General features: G+C 51.4%; 1 protein-coding gene across 1 annotated transcript in view; it reads right to left on the reverse strand.

Annotated features, from left to right (window-relative positions):
* Window positions 1–20861, reverse strand: part of DGKD (diacylglycerol kinase delta) — a 69974-nt gene that overhangs the window by 15557 nt on the left and 33556 nt on the right. The window contains exons 4-9 of the mRNA XM_049769352.1: window positions 2252–2356; window positions 1907–2039; window positions 1330–1436; window positions 949–1074; window positions 583–685; window positions 70–232 (exon numbers count right to left, since the gene is read on the reverse strand). Coding sequence (XP_049625309.1) covers window positions 70–232; window positions 583–685; window positions 949–1074; window positions 1330–1436; window positions 1907–2039; window positions 2252–2356 — 737 coding nt within the window. The remainder of the gene's footprint in view (window positions 1–69; window positions 233–582; window positions 686–948; window positions 1075–1329; window positions 1437–1906; window positions 2040–2251; window positions 2357–20861) is intronic.

The raw sequence follows: 20861 nt of genomic DNA on the forward strand, positions 1-20861 counted from the left end.
AGGCCTGTGATGATGCTGGGGGAACTGAAGGGGGACCCACAGAGTACCAGGGACCCATGGACTCCCTACCCGAGGTGTGGGCCTCCATTCATGAGGTCAAAGACCTGGGCAGGGTTCAGTAGCTGCTTGAATCTCCGGAGGAACTTCACCCCTTGGTTGTCCCCACTCTTGGAATTGACAAAGACCAACAAGGGACTCGTGCAGGATGGAGGACACGAGGCCTTCCAAAAGCCTGGACAGTAGGGGACAAAGAGAGAGGAAGGTGAAATTAATGTTGGGGGGGGGGGTGAGGCAAGAGCCTGAGAAGGGGACAACTCCCAGTCCCAAGAACTCTAATCCCAGAGAACCAAGCACCAAGGCACTGCCGGTACCCTCACTCTGTACCCACCCTCCGCTTTGCCCACTGCCACCTGGACAGGCGAGCACAGCTCAAGACCAGGTAGAGGCAGACACTCGGCCAGGAGCCAGCTGGTCTAGGGCCCCAGGTATGAAGCCCCTCCTCATGCCCACATGTGCCTGTGCCGCCATCACCTCGCCAGGTGAGGGCACACTGAGGATTCAGGCAGAAGGGATCACACCCACCATCTGAGTCGATGCTGTTGAGTGCCGTGGGAGGGATGACGGACACTTTGCAGAGACCCAGGGGGCACTTGGTGGCTAAGGCATCTTTACAGGCTGTGTGTACCTGCAAGAGAAGCCAGATACTGAGGGCTCAGCTCTCCACAGCCTGGAACCCATGGACCATAGCCAGCCCAGAAGGACGGGGAAGGGGTAAAGCAGGCAGCTGGGGGGGTGGAGGGGTGGTGATGCAACCTGAGGGGCAGGTGGCTACAGAGTGGAGCCGGTGGCTGTAGGGGTAGGGCAAACAGCAAAGGATGGGTGAGAGGGGCAGGGCAAGGAAGGTGGCTGAGGTGGGAGGGGAGAGGGGAGAGGCAAGCAGCCACTCACCATGGCCTTGCACCAGAGGCAGCGCCAGTCCTGCAGGCGCAGCACACTGCCGCACGTCTTCTCGCACACCGCACACTTGGCGCTCACAGGCAGGTTTCCCTCCAGCCACTGGTGAGGCATGCAGATCTGCAGGTGGCGGGTAGTGCTCAAGGTAACCCTGGCCCATGGGGTCCCAGACCCCAATCCACCTCAAGCCAGAGCCAGGACTTTGGCTGTCTCCCTGAGCCCACTGCCCCACCCCATATGGGGCCAGCACTCAGACCTATCCACCCCCCAGGCAGGTGCGTGGTCCTGCCATTCACCAGACAAGGAGACTGGTCACAGGGCCCATGTCCCAGAAGAGGATTAGGAATGAGGGGTGGGGAGGGATCATGTGCGCACCCCATCCTCGTCCTCAATGATGTCTTTCCCGATGGATGCCAGTGTGGTCCACTTGCAGTCGTTGCTGGCCCGCACTGCACAGCGCTTGTGGGCCTTGAACTTACACACTGCAGACACAAGAGACAGCTGGTGTGAGCAGCTGGCCCACTGCTCAGGGAAAGGAGGCAACCCTCTGGTCTGGGAGGGCCGCAGAGACCCAGCCCGGGACTGACATAAAGCTGGAAATACCTAGCAGCTTTCTGGAAAGAGCTAGAGAGCAGCCAGACCTGCTGCACTGGGCCAGGTAGCTCAGCCAAGGCCTCGGCACAGAAGCCTGAGACAATCTACTTCAGGAGGCAGGCAGGGCCCAGCTACAGAAACTTCCCTTCTCACAATCTGAGAGAGCAGGACCTGGCAGGCTCATGCAGTGCACAGGTAGAAGGGCCTCTACGGTTGGCTAGACTGAGCTGGGGACCTAGTTCCCCAGAGACAGTACCCCAAGAGGACACATCCCCATCTTCCAGGTCCTCCTCCTGTACCTCACTGCCACTTCCCTTCACCCAACAGGCCCTCCAAGCCCCCAGAGTCACGCCCTTACCTTCACAAGACAGCCCATGAGATGTGACCCCCGACAGGGCCTCACGGCACACGTTGCAGTGGGTGGGCCTGGCGTGGGAGCAGGCATACCAGTTGTGCGTGCCCGAGAAGTGGTCCATGGTATACTGGGTAGGCTAGGGGTGAGGGGAGAGAGCGCAAAGGGCAAAGGTCAGTGGCCCCACATCTGACAGGAGAGAGGGGAGGCCCAGGATAGAGAGAGAGCCTAATAAGGAACAAGCTAAAAACATGCACTGGCAGGTGGATGTGAAGGGGTGGACAGGCATGGGGGACACATGGGCAGGGGACTCGGAGCAGGGCAAGTAAAGGGAGTTTCCCCCTTCTGAACCTCAAAGTGCTCCCTGCTCTGGCCAGTCTTGAGCGCTGCGATCCAATCCTCCATCTCTTTCCTGTTGTCCGCACACAGGATGAGCCTCCTACAAGGGGTGATGACCTGAGGATGGGCACAGAAGGGCACCATGAACATAACAACCTTGCAGCAACTCATATTCACTGCTTACAAGGCTAGAGGTAGTGCCAAGGCCTCACACTCACAGGGTAAGTGCTCGCTGCCCCCCCTCCCCACATAAGTAAGTATACTCTCACACATACTCTTTTTTGGGGTAAAAAAAAAAGCTCAGGGTTTATTCTTGGCTCTGCTCTCAGAAATAGCTGCTCCTGGCAGGCTCTGGGGACCCTATGGGATGCCAGGGATCAAACCCAGGTCCGTCCCAGGTCAGCCACATGCAAGGAAGCCCTACCTCTGTTCTATCACTCCTACACATACTCTTTCTCTCTGTTAAAAACACAAACTAGTTGGGCCAGATTGACAGAAAAGTGGGTAAAGCGCTTGCTTGCCTTGCATGCAGCCAACCCAGATTCTATCCTTAGTACTCCATATGATCTCCCAGCACTGCCAGAAGTGATTCTAGAGTGTAGAGTCAGAGGTAACCCCTGAGCATGGGCTGTGGCCCACCATTTTTTTAAATAATACAAGCTAGCAAACTAGCAACTTCACTCCTTAGCAATATCCAAAGGCCCCAAAACACCATTTCAAAAAGCCAATTGCACTTCTATGCTTAGTGCAACACTAAGAGTTGGACACAATCAAGATTGGAAAATGTGTCCCTGAACAGAGGCTGCCACAGGAAGTGTGATCTAGAGACACAACAAACTATAAGCCAGCTCTGAAAAAAGACAGAACGAAGCAAAGCAAACTGCTGCTACGGAACACAACAGGAGCGTGTCTGCTGAGGAAATCAGCCAGGAGGGGGCAGATTCAGAATGTTCTCTCCTAGGTTGCATCAAAGAAACTCTGTAAGGGAGTAATAAATGTCAAATAACCTGCCACAGGGGTCAGTGCCAGAATTTGGAGGGAACCCCAAGATGATAGAGGAAGAAAATGGTGAAGAATACATCCTCTGGTGGAGGACACAGTGCTGGAACACTGAATACATAAGTACTGTAAGTCAAGGTGCTTCGAACTACAACGTAAGAAAAAAATAACTGCTACTTTCAAGTACTCAGCTGAACAGAACATAAGTTATCAAAAGTGCAGTTTTTAAATAAAAAGGATGTTCAATGTAAGTTAATACAGTTATCAAAATACAGCATCATACTGACTACTTACTTGAAGCCAGGAATAAGCCCCAGGAAAGTTTAAAAAGGAAAAAGATGACCCAGTTGCTACTGCCACGAACAGCATCCAGACGGCCACTGTGAGCAACTGGGAGAGCTCAATGTCCCTGTAAAAACTCAGGAACCTCAGCAGTACAGCATGGTGGTCCCTCTGCTCAGTGAGATCAGAAACCCCACAATAATCAGCCAGTGAAAACCACATCCCCCACATGAATTTTGCATCATTTAACCAGAAAGTTAATAGGTGGGAAGGGAAAGAAACTTGCCCATCCAGAAGAAACACAAAACAAACTAAACACAGAGTGACCATATATCCATCTGGGTAGTGACGGGGACACGAAGGAGGGGCATGCACCTATCATCACAGCAAGACTGCCAAGTGAAGAGGAGCAGAGCCCATCACAGTGGTGAGAGTTCCGAGCGACAACCCTTTCTGCACACTGTTTTATAAGGCCTTTTATTAGATCATATAAAGTGGCTTCGTGGGCCAAACATCCACTGTGTGAACAAGAACAGGAAGTCTATGCTTTTGCCTGCTTTCCTGTGTCCTCGGGAGACCTCCAAAATAAGGGCATGGGCTTCACCCGACCACTTTCAGCCAACAGATGTCTGCAGTCAGCTTCCTTTCCACTGCATGCGTGTCCGAGATCTGCTGCAGCAGCACAGCACACACACATACACACATGCTATGTGTCACAGCACTCCTAAGCAGCTCAACACACACACACACACACACACACACACACACACACACACACACTGTCCCGGCCCTCCTACAGAAGCACAGACCTACTACAGTACAGAAGTTCCAGGCTCTCCTAGAACTTTCATTACTGAAGTCTGCCGTTTCAAGAGGTGCCACAGGGATAAGCTTAGCGCACTTCTCACTGGCGATTACTACACCAGCTCTGCTCTGGCAGCAGGTAAGCACAGACATCATGATAGTCACTGCCAAGTCACCTCAGGGGAGCTGGTGCCAATTTGCACCGACCATGCTGCTTCTGCCTGGGATTCGCCAAAACAAATGAGTGACTCACTTTGGGTTTGTGCCCATCTCTCAGTTTTAAACACACAAGGGAGACCCCAGCCAGGAACAGCACGTTTAAAGGACTCGATCGCATTCTTGCTAGGACAGATGGGGGTAGCCTATGAAGGGTTCTGAAGAGGGTCCTGTGACAGGGTCTACGGAGGAGATGAGGGGCTCCTATGGGGGATCCTGCACCTTAGTTCACCTGTCAGACTTTTACCTCTCATCAGCCTGGCGACACCAGACAAAGAAGAGCGGGAGGCACAGCAGCCAGCAACAATGCAAAGGGCCCAAAGAAATGCAGGGGCCCCAGATTTGATCCCCAGCACCCTCAGGGTGTCCCCCATATCCAACCAGCAACAGGAAACCCGGCTCCCTGGAAAGAGGTGGGAGTGGCAGTGACACGGTCTAGTACAGCCACAGAGGGGATCACTCAAGGACCTGGATCCAAGTGCCAATGGCTCACAGAACAAGGGAAACCAATGCTAAAGGGTGGGGCTATACCAGCCAGGGTATACCCAGGTACACCAGGCATGGTCCTCGGGGTGGACAGGTTCTGAGGGTCACCACCACCCTGGCCCCAGAACTCAGAACCTACCTGGCATTCTAACCCTCCAGCTTCTGGGCTGGAGAAAAGGGGGCAACCACATAGTCACCCTGGTGGGAAGTAGGGAGGGCAAATTGCAAGAGGCCAGGCTGGCTGGGAGGAACAGCTGTGTCTATCCAGCTGCTTTGCTTTTTCTTCTACCAGGCAGCTACCATGCAGCCCCACCGACATCTGCCTTGGGCTGTACAGCCATTCTGGTGGGCAGAGATGACCATTGCTGGCAACAGAGGGTGGCACTAGCAACACTCCGCAAGGCCAGAAAGAAAAGTTAAGAAAAGGGTGAGGGGCCTGAGAAGGCGTCACCACGAGGGTGTGAGTGCTACCCTATCCTGAATCCCACCAGAGTGTGAAAGCCACAAACACCACAGCCAGGGGTGTATATCCTAACACCCCAACAGCTGTAGCTGAGGGAAGGGAAAAAAAGGTGAGGTGTGGGGGTCAGGTTGCACCACGCAGAATAGGAGAATGGCCTTGCTCTGCCTGTGCCCACCAGAAACAGGGCAGGACATACCCCCGGACCACCAGTGCAGAGTGGAGTGGCCCCAGAGGGGAAAGTCATGGGGAAGTCCCAGCAACTCAGAGACAGACACAGCATGTTGTATCTTCCTACTGCTGGGACTTGGAACATAACAGAGCCTCCTGCAGGGTATTTGGCCCTAGAAAGGACAGACCAGGGACCCAGTCACCCATGTCCAGTGGGAAGTCACAGAAAGGTCTGAGGACCTGAGGGAGGGCGGGGAGCAGGAGCCATGATGTCCTAGGTCTATGGGACCAGGGAGGAAGAGCAAGTGAGGGGTATGTGCTACAGTCCGAAGACACTGACAGATACAGGCCCAAGGAATGAATCCCATCTGGCTGCCAGACCCAGGTTCAGGACTTCTCTGAGGTCCTGGGGTAACACAGTTCACACAGCCAGACTCAGGAAGCCCTCTGGCTGCGGAGTCCTCTTGGCCGGCGGAGCCCCCCTTCTCTCCCGCACCCCTCACCTCCATCTGCCCACTTACTGAGCCCCGCTGGACTCAGTCGCTCTACTAGACTCTTACCTGCTCCCCACTGCCCTTCAGAGAATTGACCGGCTGCTCTTGGGACCAGGAACCAGCCAAGCTGGCCTATGAAAGCAGGGGACAGGGGAGCGGCCATGGGCTGGCATAGACTGAGAGGGGAGCAGGGTAGAGGAGGCCGAGCCAGAGCTCCTGCTAAATATAGCTCCACTGCTGACTGTGAGAGGTGGCCCGGGACGAGCGCCGAGCGCAATCTGGATGCACTTCCTCTGACTCACGTCCTGCTGTTCTGATGCGTACCCAAAGCTGCCTGCTGTTGCTCACAGCCCACCTGGAAGCCCCCCAAGAGCCTGCGCCACGGCTGGGATCTGAGCAGCGGCAATTTCCTGACTGACTGTGCAGATGAGACACAGAAATAGCCCAGCCCACCCGCCCAACAGACATTCTCCTCCAGACAGCGGCCCAAGAGCCAGCCACGTACCACCCAACCACTGCACAGGCTGGGGCTCAGGAGGCGCTGTCAGAGGTGGAACAGAAACCCTAAACCGCAACCCGACAAATCTCTGGATCTTTCTCTCTGTTCAGCATCTCCATGTGTCCAGCATCTTCCTTAAGCCTGGAAGTGTGCACAGCACATGGCAACCATGGATAGACTGGAGATGCCCAAGGAAGCGCACAGGAGACACTCTGTGGGGCAGGGCTCAGAGAAGGAAGCAGAAGGGACCCACCCAGGACCAAGAAGGAGCCTCAGGTGCCGGGTACATACACCCGAAGGTCACTTCCCAGCAGACAATGGGTAAAAAGGCAAACCAGTGCCCCAAAGGCCCATTACCAGTAAATGCTCGCCTGCTTTCCAGTGGGTACCTTCACACATCCTCAACCTTGAATAATGAAACTCAGGTCACCAACCTGTAGAGGGTGTGGGGGCTTCAGGGACCATATTAAAGACACTTTGGAGGTAAAGAACTGAGTCACACACCAAAACCAAAAGTGTTGGTGCCATCATAACCACATTACTAGACTACAGCAAAACAGGATGTCTCCACCCCAAAAAGGGTAACAAGTAAGGGTAAAAAAAAAAATGGATTAAGAAGCTATGAAGGGGGCCGGTGAGGTGGCACTAGAGGTAAGGTGTCTGCCTTGCAAGCGCTAGCCAAGGAAGGACCTCGGTTCGAACCCCCGGCGTCCCATATGGTCCCCCCAAGCCAGGGGCAATTTCTGAGCGCTTAGCCAGGAGTAACCCCTGAGCATCAAAATGGGTGTGGCTCAAAAAACCAAAAAAAGAAAAAAAGAAAAAGAAGCAGCAGCTATGGGTGGGGGGGAGGCAGGAGAGAGAGCATGGAGGTAGGGCAGTTGCCCTGCATGCAGGATGGTGGTTCAATCCCAGCATGCCATATGGTCCCCCAAGCCTGCCAGGAGTGATTTCTGAGTGTAGAGCCAGAAATAACCCCTGAGCACTGCCGGGTGTGACCCCTCCAAAAAAAAGAAGAAGAAGAAGCTATGAAGGGGGCTGAAGAGATAGCACAGCGGTAAGGGTTTGGCCATGCACGCAGCCGACCCAGGACCAATGGTGTTTCAAATCCCAGCATCCCATATGGTCCCCTGTGCCTGCCAGGAGCAATTTTTTTGTTTGTTTGTTTTGTTTTTTTTGTTTTGGGGCCACACCCAGCGGTGCTCAGGGGTTACTCCTGGCTGTCTGCTTAGAAATAGCTCCTGGCAGGCACAGGGGACCATATGGGACACCGGGATTCGAACCAACCACCTTAGGCCTGGATCGGCTGATTGCAAGGCAAACACCGCTGTGCTATCTCTCCGGGCCCCAGGAGCAATTTCTAAGCACAGAGCTTAGACACACGCCCCCATTGTCACTATGTACCTTAAATATTACTGTGAAAGATTTGTTATTCACTTCGGTCACAATAAAAATTATTTAAAAAATGAATAAAGAAGCTGTGGTGTGGACAGCCAGACCTTAGGAGTGTGATAAGAAGATGCATTTATGGAAACTAATGTTCATAGCAGAATACTTTGTAGAAGGAAATTACAGATTAGTTTATGCAACTGATCCCTAGTTCTGTAAAACTGAAGTAACTTTACTGACATTCAGAGGAAAAGGCCAAGACGATGTGTCCTTCTCTGGGTTTCTCAACTGCTGTTGTACCATGGCAAATCATCCGACCATCAAGGCATGGGTGAGACACAGTGGTGGCACCTGAGCTGAGGGGAATGTGCACAGACCAGGACCCTCAGCATCCCAAGAAGGCACAGGACAGGTGCTGCCAGGACTAGAGTGCAAATGAACCCACCCTAGTCCCAAACACATATAAGTGACAGCATGCAGGAATACACACTAGGCCTTATGAAGAAGAGGGGCCCCAAAGGGACAAGGTACCTGAAAGTGCACTAGCAGCAGAGCCAGTTCCCCAGAGGGTGCGAGAGATGCACAGGCAGAGGCAGAGGCAGCTCTGGAGCCTGAGCTCTAGACAAAGGGAATCAAGAGCTTGAACCCTCAAACTCATGTCTGGACTTAAGAGAGCAAATGTACCGTAAAACAGAAACCAGTCTGCTGGGGGAATAGGGTTTATATAAAAAAGGAATAATAGTTACAGACTCGGTTATTAAAAAAAAAAAAAAAAAAAGAGCTTGAACCCTGAGCATTATTCCTGAAAAAGGCCCCGCAGGCTAACTTACAGGGCTAGGGTGGGAGAACCAAAGAGGACACTGTGTCCTCTTGACATTCCTAAGGACAAACCCACAGGTACCAATGTCCCTGAGCCCCATGGCAGCCAGCAAGTCAGGGGATGGGGCAGGACACAGAGAAAGATCCTCTACAGCCCAAGATACAGCTCATGGGGTCACTGAAGAGCCTGGGCATGAAGCAGAGTACAGGGCTGAGAGCAGCAATGTCTGACAGGGGTCGCTCCAGGCTCTGCCCTCAGACCCCGACTGATGACCCATGTCCAGGCTGTCTACAGGAGTAGTAAACTCAGGGCTAGCCATCAGGTAGCAGCTATGCAGTCAGAGAAAACCCACATCGAAGAAAAAAGCAGGTCACTGCGAAGGTGTGTGGACATCCATGAATCAGATTCAGCAGCAAGGCAAGCCATCGTGGATCTGAGGGACTTCGTTCTTCCTCTGGTTTTCAGCATTTTCCAAAGCATCGACAATGCAAGGCACCATACAAAAAAAAAAAATCAAAACCTTTTCATCCTACAAAACCAGCATCTGGGAGTGGCAAAGTCAGTACAGGGCATAACAAACTTGCCTTGCACACAGTCCCGTTCAATCCGTGGTGCTGTGTATAGTTCCCCCAATCCCATCAGGACGAGGGCTATGGGTCCCTCAACAGTGAAGAATAAGCCCTAAGAGAGCATCACTGGATATGTTCCCTCCCACTTCAGAAAAAGAACATTCAGCACCTAGTGATGAGGGAAGATCTCTCAAGGGTCAGAGTGCAGTCTGCATCTTCAATGGCCCAAGTCTGACTCCTCCACCCCCACCCCACCCCGCCCCACCCCTGCACCACGTCCAGGAAAAATTTACCCATCCTAGAACTGGGAAGAGGCTCTGCATACAGGAACCCCAGGTCCCACCCCGACACAAAAATCACAGGAAGTGAGCCCCCAAGCACTGAAGGACAGCAAAGAGGACAATCTTTGCCCTGATCTTCTGAATCTATTTCCACTCAGAACAGGAAGTAGGCATGTGTTTCCTGGGGGTAGGGGTGGTGCCCCAGGACCTCAGGCATGTCCCTCATTTCCACCCACACTATCCAAGGGATCTAGGAAACAACCCCCCAACCACTGTGCCACTCTGAAAAACCAGCTCATTCTGGGACCACAGAGCAGGGCTTCACCAGGAAAAAGCCCACATGTCTTACACAATGATTCTGTTTCCTAACTTCCAGGGGGAAAACCAGACCAAACTTAGTCTGGTCACACATCAACTACATCCCTGGCACATTTACAAAGAATCTGATAGCAAAGAACTGACCCAATTTCCTTGGCCTCTGTGGCCAAGTTGGATCAAATCACACACACACACACTTCTCAAGCATGTCTTTTCCTAAAGAACTGTCTCTCCTCAAAGAGCTACGAAAACCACTGCTGTCCCAGCTACCAGACAGTGACGAGTGCGACTAGTGTGAGACGAGTGTTGACAAGCAACACACAAGGGTGACAGTTTAACCCCACAGCCCTTGTCCCAGGATAGCACCACCCAAGGCCTCCACACCCACATACTCCCGCAACACAGAGATGATCCGTGGCCAGTGTGTTACTCGCAGCACCGCCCATGAGAACTGATTCGAGTCTCCTGGCATACCACCTTTGAGGCCTCAAAAGCCTGAGGAGCCTGAGATCCTCAAGCAGACCCCACACTCAGTGAACAGCCACCCATATGGCTAAGCCGGCTTCTTCTAGTTTCCTGGGAATGAGATGAGACTAGAGCAGCCCCAAAGTCATTGCCAGCAGGATCCAAAGGCTGCTCCAGTCTCTTCACTGAGGCTACCTTGTTGGGGAACACCTGTATCTGAACAGAAGGCGGGCAAGAGGCCAAGAGGCAGGAGCTATGGGCATCCCACAGTGCTTCCTACTGGGCTTGCAGGAGAGCCCCATCCAGGAGGACGAGGCTTGTTTCCAAGAGCCAGGCCAGTAGCCCCAGAAACGAGGAAGCAAGCATCTGTGTGAGGAAACGTGTAGTTATATATAGAGAGCTTCCGCTCGCTCTTCCCACCAAAGGGCCTGCAGTGGCCTAACACAGGAAATATCTGCAGCGCATACATGCGTGCACACACACACACACACACGCACGCACGCATCCAACACAATCAGCATATGCATGCATAAATATGCACGCTCAATCATAAATGCATACACAATCACTCAATTGCACACTGCAACACAAACACTCAATCTTACAATCACATACACAAGCACGCAATCTCAGTCACACAGGCACAACCACACAGTCAACACATTTCATGCACACAGAAATCACACAGACACGTGCACAATCATGCACACACAATCTCACAGGCAAGCACAGACACACAACCACACAATCCACACTCACACACCGAAGGAAAGTGACCTGGGACACCCCATACGAAGGTTGTTGCCCTCCAGGAGGGTCCCTGCCAGCCAGGGCCCAGTGAGGTCCTTCTGTGCAGCCCAACACCAGTCTGATGAGAAGACAAGATGAAACAACCGAGAAGGCCCTTTACCCTGCATGCTGATGCCAGACAGTCCCTGCTAAGACAAGAAAACAAAATGCCTGGGAAAGCCAAATGTGCCTCAGGTAGCAAATCATAAAACCAATGAATTTAATCCCATGAGCTTGTTTTTAAGTTATTAACTGTTAACTCTGATAACATTCATTCTTTTCTGACATCATTTCTGCAGCTGCAGCTGCAGAACTGGCCTCCTCTGTGTTGACGGCACACGAAACAAAATCAGCAACATAGGGACAAAAGCACAGGCTAGGAAACTGGTTTCTTGCTAAGCCAAAGCCAAGATGGTCATAAGTGCCACCTGGTTCAGAGACAAGCAACCAAGCCTGAAGGGCTGTGGCTCTCCCTGCCCCCCTCCCCAACACAGCCAACAACAACAAAAACATGGAACCCCATGAAATTTATGGGTACTGCAAAGACGCCACACAGTGCTCCAGGGAAGTCACAGAGCCCAGTCTGGAAGCTGCACCCCTCTCAGGAGAGAGTGCCAGAAGTGAAGCCTGGAGACCTTTTCCACAGCCAGGGAGGCAGGGAAGGGGAGGGTTGGAAGCAAAAGGACTGCAGCAAAAATGGTGTGGATCGGGGGGGGGGGGGTGTGGGGGGGGAATAATATCTCAATAGCTTTGGGAGAAGCAGAGTGTTCTACATCAGTGGTTTTCAGGGGTGATCCAGGTTTGATGCTCAGGGGTTACACCCAGCAATGCTCGAGAGCCATGCAGTAGCAGAGACAGAAGCTAGCCTCTTGAATGTGATGGCCCCGTTCAGCAATCCATTCTTTCCTGGGCCCAACATATGACCCCCACTTCTCAATTCTTGCTGTGATCCAGAGAGAAAGCCTAGGTCTCACCCATGCCAGCAGAGCAGGACTGCAGGATCATAGCACAAGGTCTGGAGAAGCAGGTCTAGAAGCATACATGCCCTAACTTTCAGAGCCCAGAGAAGACACCTGGGTTTTGAGACGTTAGCAAAGCACAGCCAGAGCCTTGCAGCAGAGAACACCTCCTTCTCTCTCCCTCCTCTCTGGATGATGCCCCTGTAAGCTGACTGCCCACCTGTAAACACTTCACAGGCCAGAAGATCTTTTCATCCTCAGGCAGGTGGAAGCATCAGGACACACCCGCAGAGAGTGGCCCCAGCACCTGTGAGCAGAGTTCCTGGGACAGTCAAGGCCTCGAGATGAAATCTCCAAAATACCTAGGCAGGCCCTAAGCACTGGGGCAAGTGTCCCTCTTGAAAAACATGGCAGAAGAAGCAGGCTGAGTGGCACAGTCACTAGCCAGGGCAGCCAACACAGTCTTTATCAGCCAACTGAGGCTCCCTCCCTCCTACCCAAGCCAGGTCACAGAATCCCAGAAGATGGAGCGGATGGGCCATTCTAATAGCCCCCCTGGGTCTGGCGTGAAGCTTCAGGAGGGCTCCTCCATTCCCTGCCACTGCATGAACACCATCCCACCAGCCCATGAAATGACACTCATCAAAACCCACAATATCCGGTCCTTTCCATCAACCTGCCAAGTTCAGGGTCTGTGATTCCACCTCCTACAAGGGTTCTGGATGGTAGGACCACTGGGGCACTCAATGGGCTCCATGGAGGTATGGCAGGGAAAGAAAGGCTCAGGCCTCCAGCTGGAGCTGAAGCAGCAGCAGAGCAGAGACACAGCCTGAGAGATCTAGCTTCTAAGCACTGAGGGCAGCAGGAGGGAACCAGGGCGGGCAGGCCACCTGTGATCCAGACACTTGCTGGCCCCATGGATAACCAGGATTCTCCTCTACAAATGCACTCCTCCGCTTGCATCTGAATTCCTAACAGGGTCCAGGAAGAAAATGAGAAACTCGCAGACAGAACAAAAGGGGCACCGGGACAGTAGAGGTAGAAGCACACTTTTCCAGGGAATGAACCAGAGCCAGTGTTTTCCAGGCCTGAAGAAGTGGACACTATGCTCATCTCACAGGGGAGAAGGGGACATTCGAGTCCTGAGGTTGTGACAGTCGGCAGGAGACATGGACAGCACAAGCACATAAGCCGCCTGAGAAATTCAGAATGGTGGGGACAAGGTAACACTGTGACACCAGACCGGCCACAGGGGGGCACTCCTGCTCCTGTTTCACACATCCTTCAGCCCCGGGTGCTTCTCTCTGTAGCACTCTAGAGAGGGACGGGGGAACCATACTTGCTGCCTCATTCCAGTTTGCTTTAGGAACACGAGATTTTTGCAATTGCCAGAGCTGCTGAAGCACATTCCCAGCTACTTACCAGCATCCAGACACTCCCACTTGCTGTGTGCTCAAGGGGCCTGTCCACAGTTCCACACAGCCTAGATGCTGCTGCCCAACAGGATGAAGGGGCTATCCCATGATGTGCAGAGAACAGGTCAGGGTCCAGGCCAACTGCACAGCCCCAAGGCTCTACACGAATCATTCCCTGTACCCAGTATGCCCAGTACTGGGGGCAACAGTGACCACTCTGGCTTGCAACAAACCCTGAAGTCTGAGGCCTCTTGAGGGAATGGTCCCTCCACCACCTGCTGAGATCCACCCTAGGCAACTGTTGTAACCTAGGTGTGTCCCTCTTGTGAAGAGAGGGCCTGGGGTGGCAGATCACCTTCTGTGGCCACAGTACCTGATCCTAGTTCCCCCAGGAGCCCTCCTCCAGCTCACAAGCCCACCTCATCCTCTCCTGGAACAAGGCCACTCAGCTGAGGGCACCACCTGCCTCCATGAAGGAACAGTCAGGCAGAGTGACTCTCCGCAGGTGGGGTGGCTGGGAGGAGCTGGCAGAGAGGAGAAGGGTTTGAGGGTATCTGGCCCAGTCACTGAGAAGCTTCACATCCCCCCTCAGCAATGCCAGCTACTGGCCCACAGCAGTCACCGCTCCCCTGCAGCCTGCAACAAGTGCTGCCCTCAAGCACCCACCCAGGAACTGCTGTTGCCAACACCAACTGACCCTCCAGGCCTAGGACCACGTCACAGCAACAACTCATGACACCCGGGCAAGAGGCAGCAGGGACACACCAGCAACAGGCCAGGGGGCAGTGAAGGGCACTGTATGGGGTCTCAGAGCTTCTGCTTTATCTGGGATTTTGGGTTTTGTTTTTGGGCCACATCCGGAGAGCCATGCTCATGGCTTCATCCTGACTCTGCATTCATGGATCACTCCCAGAGGTGCCAGGAGGCCATAAAATGAAGCTGAAGAGGTGACGCTAGAGGTAAGGCATCTGCCTTGCAAGTGCTAGCTTAGGACAGACCACAGTTCGATCCCCCGACGTCCCATATGGTCCCCCAAGCCGGGAGAGATTTCTGAGTGCATAGCCAGGAATAACCCCAGAGCGTCAAACGATGTGGCCCAAAACAAAACAAAACAAAACAAAACAAAAAAGATATACCTGAAATCAAACAATGACCTTGGCCAATACAAGGTCTTTCTTTTTCTTTTTTTTTTTGGTTTTTGGGTCACACCCAGCAGCTCTCAGGGGTTCCTCCTGGCTCTACGCTCAGAAATCGCTCCTGGCAGGCTTGGGGGACCATATGGGATGCAGGGATTCAAACCACAGTCCTTCTGCATGCAAGGTAAATGCCCTACCTCCATGCTATCTCTCCAGCCCCACATGCAAGGTCTTTAGTGCCTGTCCCATCTTTCCAGTCCCAGTTTGTTCATTTTGTTTTGTTTTGGTTTTTGGTTTTGGGTCACACCCGGCAGTGCTCAGGGGTTACTTCTGGCTCTACGCTCAGAAATCGCTCCTGGCAGGCTCAGGGGACCATATGGGACACCGGGATTCAAACAACTGACTTTCTGCATGAGAGGCAAACGTCTTACCTCCATGCTTTCTCTCCGGCCCCCCCAGTTTGTTCACTTTATGAGTCTTTTGTTTGTTTTATTAAGCGGCCATACCAGGCAGTGTAGTGAGGTCCCCAGGGGCTGGGGCGAAAGTATGTGCTTGTTTCCTTTAAGCCATCTCGCTGGCTCTCTGCTGCATTTTGAAACCTCAAATAACATTTAAAGCTGACGAAATAGTATCAAGGCCTTACAAAATAGGACAAAAGTTAAGAGTGATGAAAACCGGCCTTGAAAGATGTCAACAAAAGCCTGCGCCCACAGCCCATTGCATAGTGTTCCACTGGTGGGCAGCAGGAGACCCCTCACAACAGAGGGGGGAGTAAGGGGCTGGAGCCCCCGCAAGGACACACAGGTGCTTAGAGGGGAACAACTGGCACGCAGAGTACAATGCTGACCACCCACACTTGCCCCACACTCTTGAGCAGGCTCTGGTCCCCCACCAGGGAGCCCACACTGCCAACCCTCTAGAGCCCAGCAGAGAAACCACCCCACACTGGTCAGCTTCCACTGCCCTCTGTGGCCACCCATGTGCACTCAGGGGCACCCAGACACTGTGCACCAGGAGCCGCTATCCTCACTCCACCTCACCCCTGCCCTCAAACCTTGAGGCTCCTTTCCAGGAGCATGACCCTTCCCTGTATGGGGGTCTCTGGAGAATGAAAGCATGGCATGGAGCCTTTCCCTTCTTGGGTACCCCTGGGTGCCCACAGATGTACGTAATCAATGCAAGCAAACATACATTGTACCAAAGAACAAATGCAGCACAGACGCCAGAATCACCAAGGGAGAGAGAAACACTTTCCAAGGAGCAGGAGAACCAAGACCAAGACCAGTCACGAACAGCAAGTTCATGCCCAAGAAGGAGGCAGCTAGTACCTCTCCGTGAACAGCATGAGAGCTTCTATCACTGGCCATATCCTAACCACCTGCACACTCCCCGCACCAGGCCTGCTCTGTGGGAACCAGAACACGCCAAGCAGCTTTAAGTCCTTTCTGCACAAAAGACTGTGCGGCTAGGGACGTAAGAATTGCAAAGCCAGCACAGCTCTGCTGGCAAGGTGGCCCTAGGGAGCGAAGAAAACAGCCTGAGAGATGGGCATTACCCATCTCAAGCAACACTGAGTACGAAGGTATTCACAGGTGCCACACCAAAGAGCACATCATCGGCCACAAACACCAGAGTCAGGCCAGCACAGGCCCACAGAGGGAAGGGTCCAGAGTGCCCCAGATGGAAACAGAGTCCAAAAATGCACCACTTTCAGGATCCATAGTTAATAGCAGGAGATGGGTAAAGTCAGAAAGAAGAAGGAAAGAGGCTCAGGGATTGCTCCTGACTCCAGGACCAAGAAAGGAAGAGCTGTATGCTTTTTACCTGACAGGGCCTGGAGTATGGCAAGGCACACAGTGAAAAAGAGGGGATCAGGTATGGGCAATTACTCTATAACTTAATGAAAAGAAATTCAAAATTTAGGGCCCGGAGAGATAGCACAGCGGTGTTTGCCCTGCAAGCAGCCGATCCAGGACCTAAGGTGGTTGGTTCGAATCCCGGTGTCCCATATGGTCCCCGGTGCCTGCCAGGAGCTATTTCTGAGCAGACAGCCAGGAGTAACCCCTGAGCATCGCCGGGTGTGGCCCAAAAACCAAAAAAAAAAAAAAAAAAAAAAAAAAAACATAATTTAAGTTTTATATATATACATTTATATATAAAATATATTTTATTTATATATAAATATATTTAATATATTAATCATATATAATATATGATATGATATAGTAATAAACATAATAAATATATATTTATGTATTTATTTGGTTTGGGGCCACACCCAGAGGCATTCGGGTTATTCCTGGTTCTCTGCTCAGAAATCGCTCCTGCCAGGCTCGGGGGACCATATGGGATGCTGGGATTCGAACCACCATTGGTTCTGGGTCGGCCGCTTGCAAGGCCAATGCCCTACCACTGTGCTATCTCTCTGGCCCCTCTAAGTTAGAATTTTAAAACTCCCACATTTCTTTTGTAATCCATAAAATATTCCTTAAAATAGGGGCCGGGTAGGTGGCGCTGGAGGTAAGGTGTCTGCCTTGCAAGCGCTAGCCAAGGAAGGACCGCGGTTCAATCCCCCGGCGTCCCATATGGTCCCCCCATGCCAGGGGTGATTTCTGAGCACATAGCCAGGAGTAACCCCTGAGCGTCAAACGGGTGTGGCCCAAAAACCAAAAAAAAAAAAAAAAAATATTCCTTAAAATAGTATTAATGAAATAAGCCAAAGAAGAAAATAAAATGAGCATGAGCAATAGCAGAGCAGGTAGGGAATTAGCCTTGCATGGAGCCGATCCTGGATGGACCTGGTTCAAATCCCAGCATCTCATATGGCCCCTACAAACCTGCCAGGCATGATTTCTGAACGCAGAGCCAGGATTAACCTCTGAGCACCGCTGGGTGTGCTCGTAAACCAAAAAAATAAATAAATAAAAGCAAACCTATCCAAATGAGGGCAAGTTTAGATAGTCAAAAAAAATAAATAAAAAAGGAAAGGGGGGATGATTCTGAATCCTAACAATATAATACATGAAAGGCCAGTTTGTGAAGAAACTTTTGCCAGAACTGTAAGTACAATTGACCTGTGATCACCAAAGAAACAAACTCAGACAAACAGGCATTTTCACAGTAATAAAGAGTAAAAGTCATTCTAAAGTCTCTAAAATAATAGTGTTTGTCAGAGAAGAGGGAAAATATCCCTGTCGTAATGCCCCACTGATGTAAACTCTAAGGGCAACTGTACAATTACACACCAAAAGTCTTCTGGTTTCCAAGGTGCTTCGACATCAAAAATACACACACCTTCGAGATCTGCAGTAGCTCGGACAAGCAGCTGCCTTGGCCCTGTTTTCTCTCCATGCAGCAGTTTCCTGGCCTTGGGGTAGGGGGGCTGAAGAGACACTTGCTCAGAGTGAGAAGCAGAGGGCACTGCCCATCTCTGTGAGCACCTCATGCCTCAGAGCTGTCGGGATGCCAAGGCAGTATCCAGCAAGCACTCCAAAGAGGCTCGTCCCTCATGACCAGTAAGAGGAGCAGGTGGATGACACCCTCTTCCACCTCCTGTATGTGTGTGACTCTGGAACCTTCTCCAGGGGTGGTACTTTGGCCAGTTAGGGCTGGGATGAAACCGGGGTCTTTTCTAACACGAGGCTAATTCATTTCTGCTTCTCCAGCTCCAAGCCTCGTGGAGGCTGGCTGCAGGAAGCAATCCTAGACCACCTCAGCCACCACCAGCATGAGTAGGTGCTCAGGAAGGGCAGTAACTTCATATGGCCCATTCTTGCCTCTTCATTGACTCTGCAGGTGGCAGATCCCTGCAGTTTACCAGATGGCCAGTAACAAACATGGATCAGGAACAATCCATGCATGTTAAGAGTAAGCATGAAAGCGCCCACTGTGTGAGGCCATGCCTGCAGTCCTGAAGCCAAATATGGCCAGAGAGACTGTCCCATGCTCCAAAGTCAGCAGAAATACCTCCTGGATCCACAATGAATCCCCAGTTTTGGGGGCCTGAGTATCCATCTTTCTATCCTTTCTCATATTATCAGGTGGAAAAGAACTCATGAGACAGCCCAGGCTCCCACAGGCAGCCAGAAGGCCCAGGAACAGAGCTCAGAGGTTCCCCTGCACTTTCTCCAGAGACATGGTGCAGCAGGCTAGCCCATGTTCAGATACAAAAGCTCCCAAGAACCACCTACAACACCAGGTTGCGCCATGTTAAGGGTCCAGAACACAACTCCTACCCAACCTTCTCACTGCTCTACCATCCCAGGTGAGGTCTCCTCTGACTGCTATCACTGGATCTATTTTGGCAAGGGAGGACTTGCCAGATGGGTCCCAGCTGTCTCTCTGCATCATATTAAGGGCCAAGGCCATTAATGAAGGATAAGAAAGTAATCTCCACTCTAACTCCTCAGAATCTTACAGGGGGTCTAACTACAAAGACTCACCCCACATCCCCAGAAAAGCAAGAACACCAGTAAACTAATGGGGAAAACACAGAGAAGTCAGCCAAGTTCCATGAGTGAAAACACAGTCACCAAAGACACAGACACCAACCAGCTCGGTCAATCCTGAGACAGTGTCTTTAGTAACACCATGAGATGGTCAATTGACTCAAAGAAACAATAGCACCGGTAGTCCACAGAGCACAGAAAGTATAAGTGTAAGTGAAAAAAACTACAATAAGGTATGGCAAAAATGATGAGCATGGTAGGTGATATTTATAAAACTCAATGGAGAGCAAAGAGATAGTACAGCAAGGAGGGCGTTTGTCTTGCACACATTCAAATGGGGTTTGATAACCAGCCTCCCATATGGTCCCCTAAGCCTGCCAAGAGTGATTCCTGAATGCAGAGCCAAGAGTAACCCCTGAGCACAGTCAGGTATGGTCCCAAAAAACAAAATACAAAGCAATCAATAAAACTCAATAGAAGTTCTGAATAATGGGGTGGAGTGACAGCGCAGTGGTAGGGCATTTGCTTGCATGAGGCTGACCAAAGACGAACATTGGTTTGAACCCTGGCGTCCCATGTGCCCCCCCCCCCAATCCAGGAGCGATTTCGAGCACATAGCCAGGAGTAACCTCTGAGCGTCACCAGGTGTGGCCCAAAAAAAAAAAAAAAAGCTCTGAATAACAAGGTAACAGCTAGTGAGCAAAAAATCAAGGAGCTCCAAGATGAGAAGAAAACAGCAAAAGTTGAGAAATAGTCTGAAAAAAAAAAATGAACAGCAAGCCAGAGAACTAAGAGATGAGCTCAAGAGGAACAATATAAAAATAATTGGTATCGAGGCCGGTGAGATGGCGCTAGAGGTAAGGTGTCTGCCTTGCAAGCGCTAGCCAAGGAAGGACCGCGGTTCGATCCCCCGGCGTCCCATATGGTCCCCCCAAGCCAGGGGCAATTTCTGAGCGCTTAGCCAGGAGTAACTCCTGAGCATCAAATGGGTGTAGCCCGAAAAAAAATAATAATTATTATTATTATTGGTATCCCTGATAAACAAGAAGGCAAATGTGATGAAGAAACAACAGCTAAACCACTGCTAAGAATTTACCATTAAAAATTAAATTAAGGGCCCGGAGAGATAGCACAGCGGTGTTTGCCTTGCAAGCAGCCGATCCAGGACCAAAGGTGGTTGGTTCAAATCCCGGTGTCCCATATGGTCCCCCGTGCCTGCCAGGAGCTATTTCTGAGCAGACAGCCAGGAGTAACCCCTGAGCACTGCTGGGTGTGGCCCAAAAACCAAAAAAAAAAAAAAAAAAAAAAAAAAAATTAAATTAAGAATTTGAAGATTACAGGCACCGAGATCCAGGATACCCAAAAGGTCCCAGAGAAAATAAACTCAATGACGAAAATTCCAAGACACACTATACTAAAAATAACAAAACCTAAAGATAGAGACAGAATACTGAAAGCAGCAATGATCAAAAAAGGAAATCATACAAAAAAGTCCATAGACAGCAGGTTACAAAATAAGACTCTAGAGCCAGAAGAATATATAGAATGATATAATAAAAAACTCAATGAAATGAACACCTCACCAAGAATACTCTATCCAGCTAGATTATCATTCAGATTTGGCA

Source organism: Suncus etruscus, chromosome 2 (assembly GCF_024139225.1).
Source record: "Suncus etruscus isolate mSunEtr1 chromosome 2, mSunEtr1.pri.cur, whole genome shotgun sequence".
NCBI classification, from domain to species: domain Eukaryota; kingdom Metazoa; phylum Chordata; class Mammalia; order Eulipotyphla; family Soricidae; genus Suncus; species Suncus etruscus.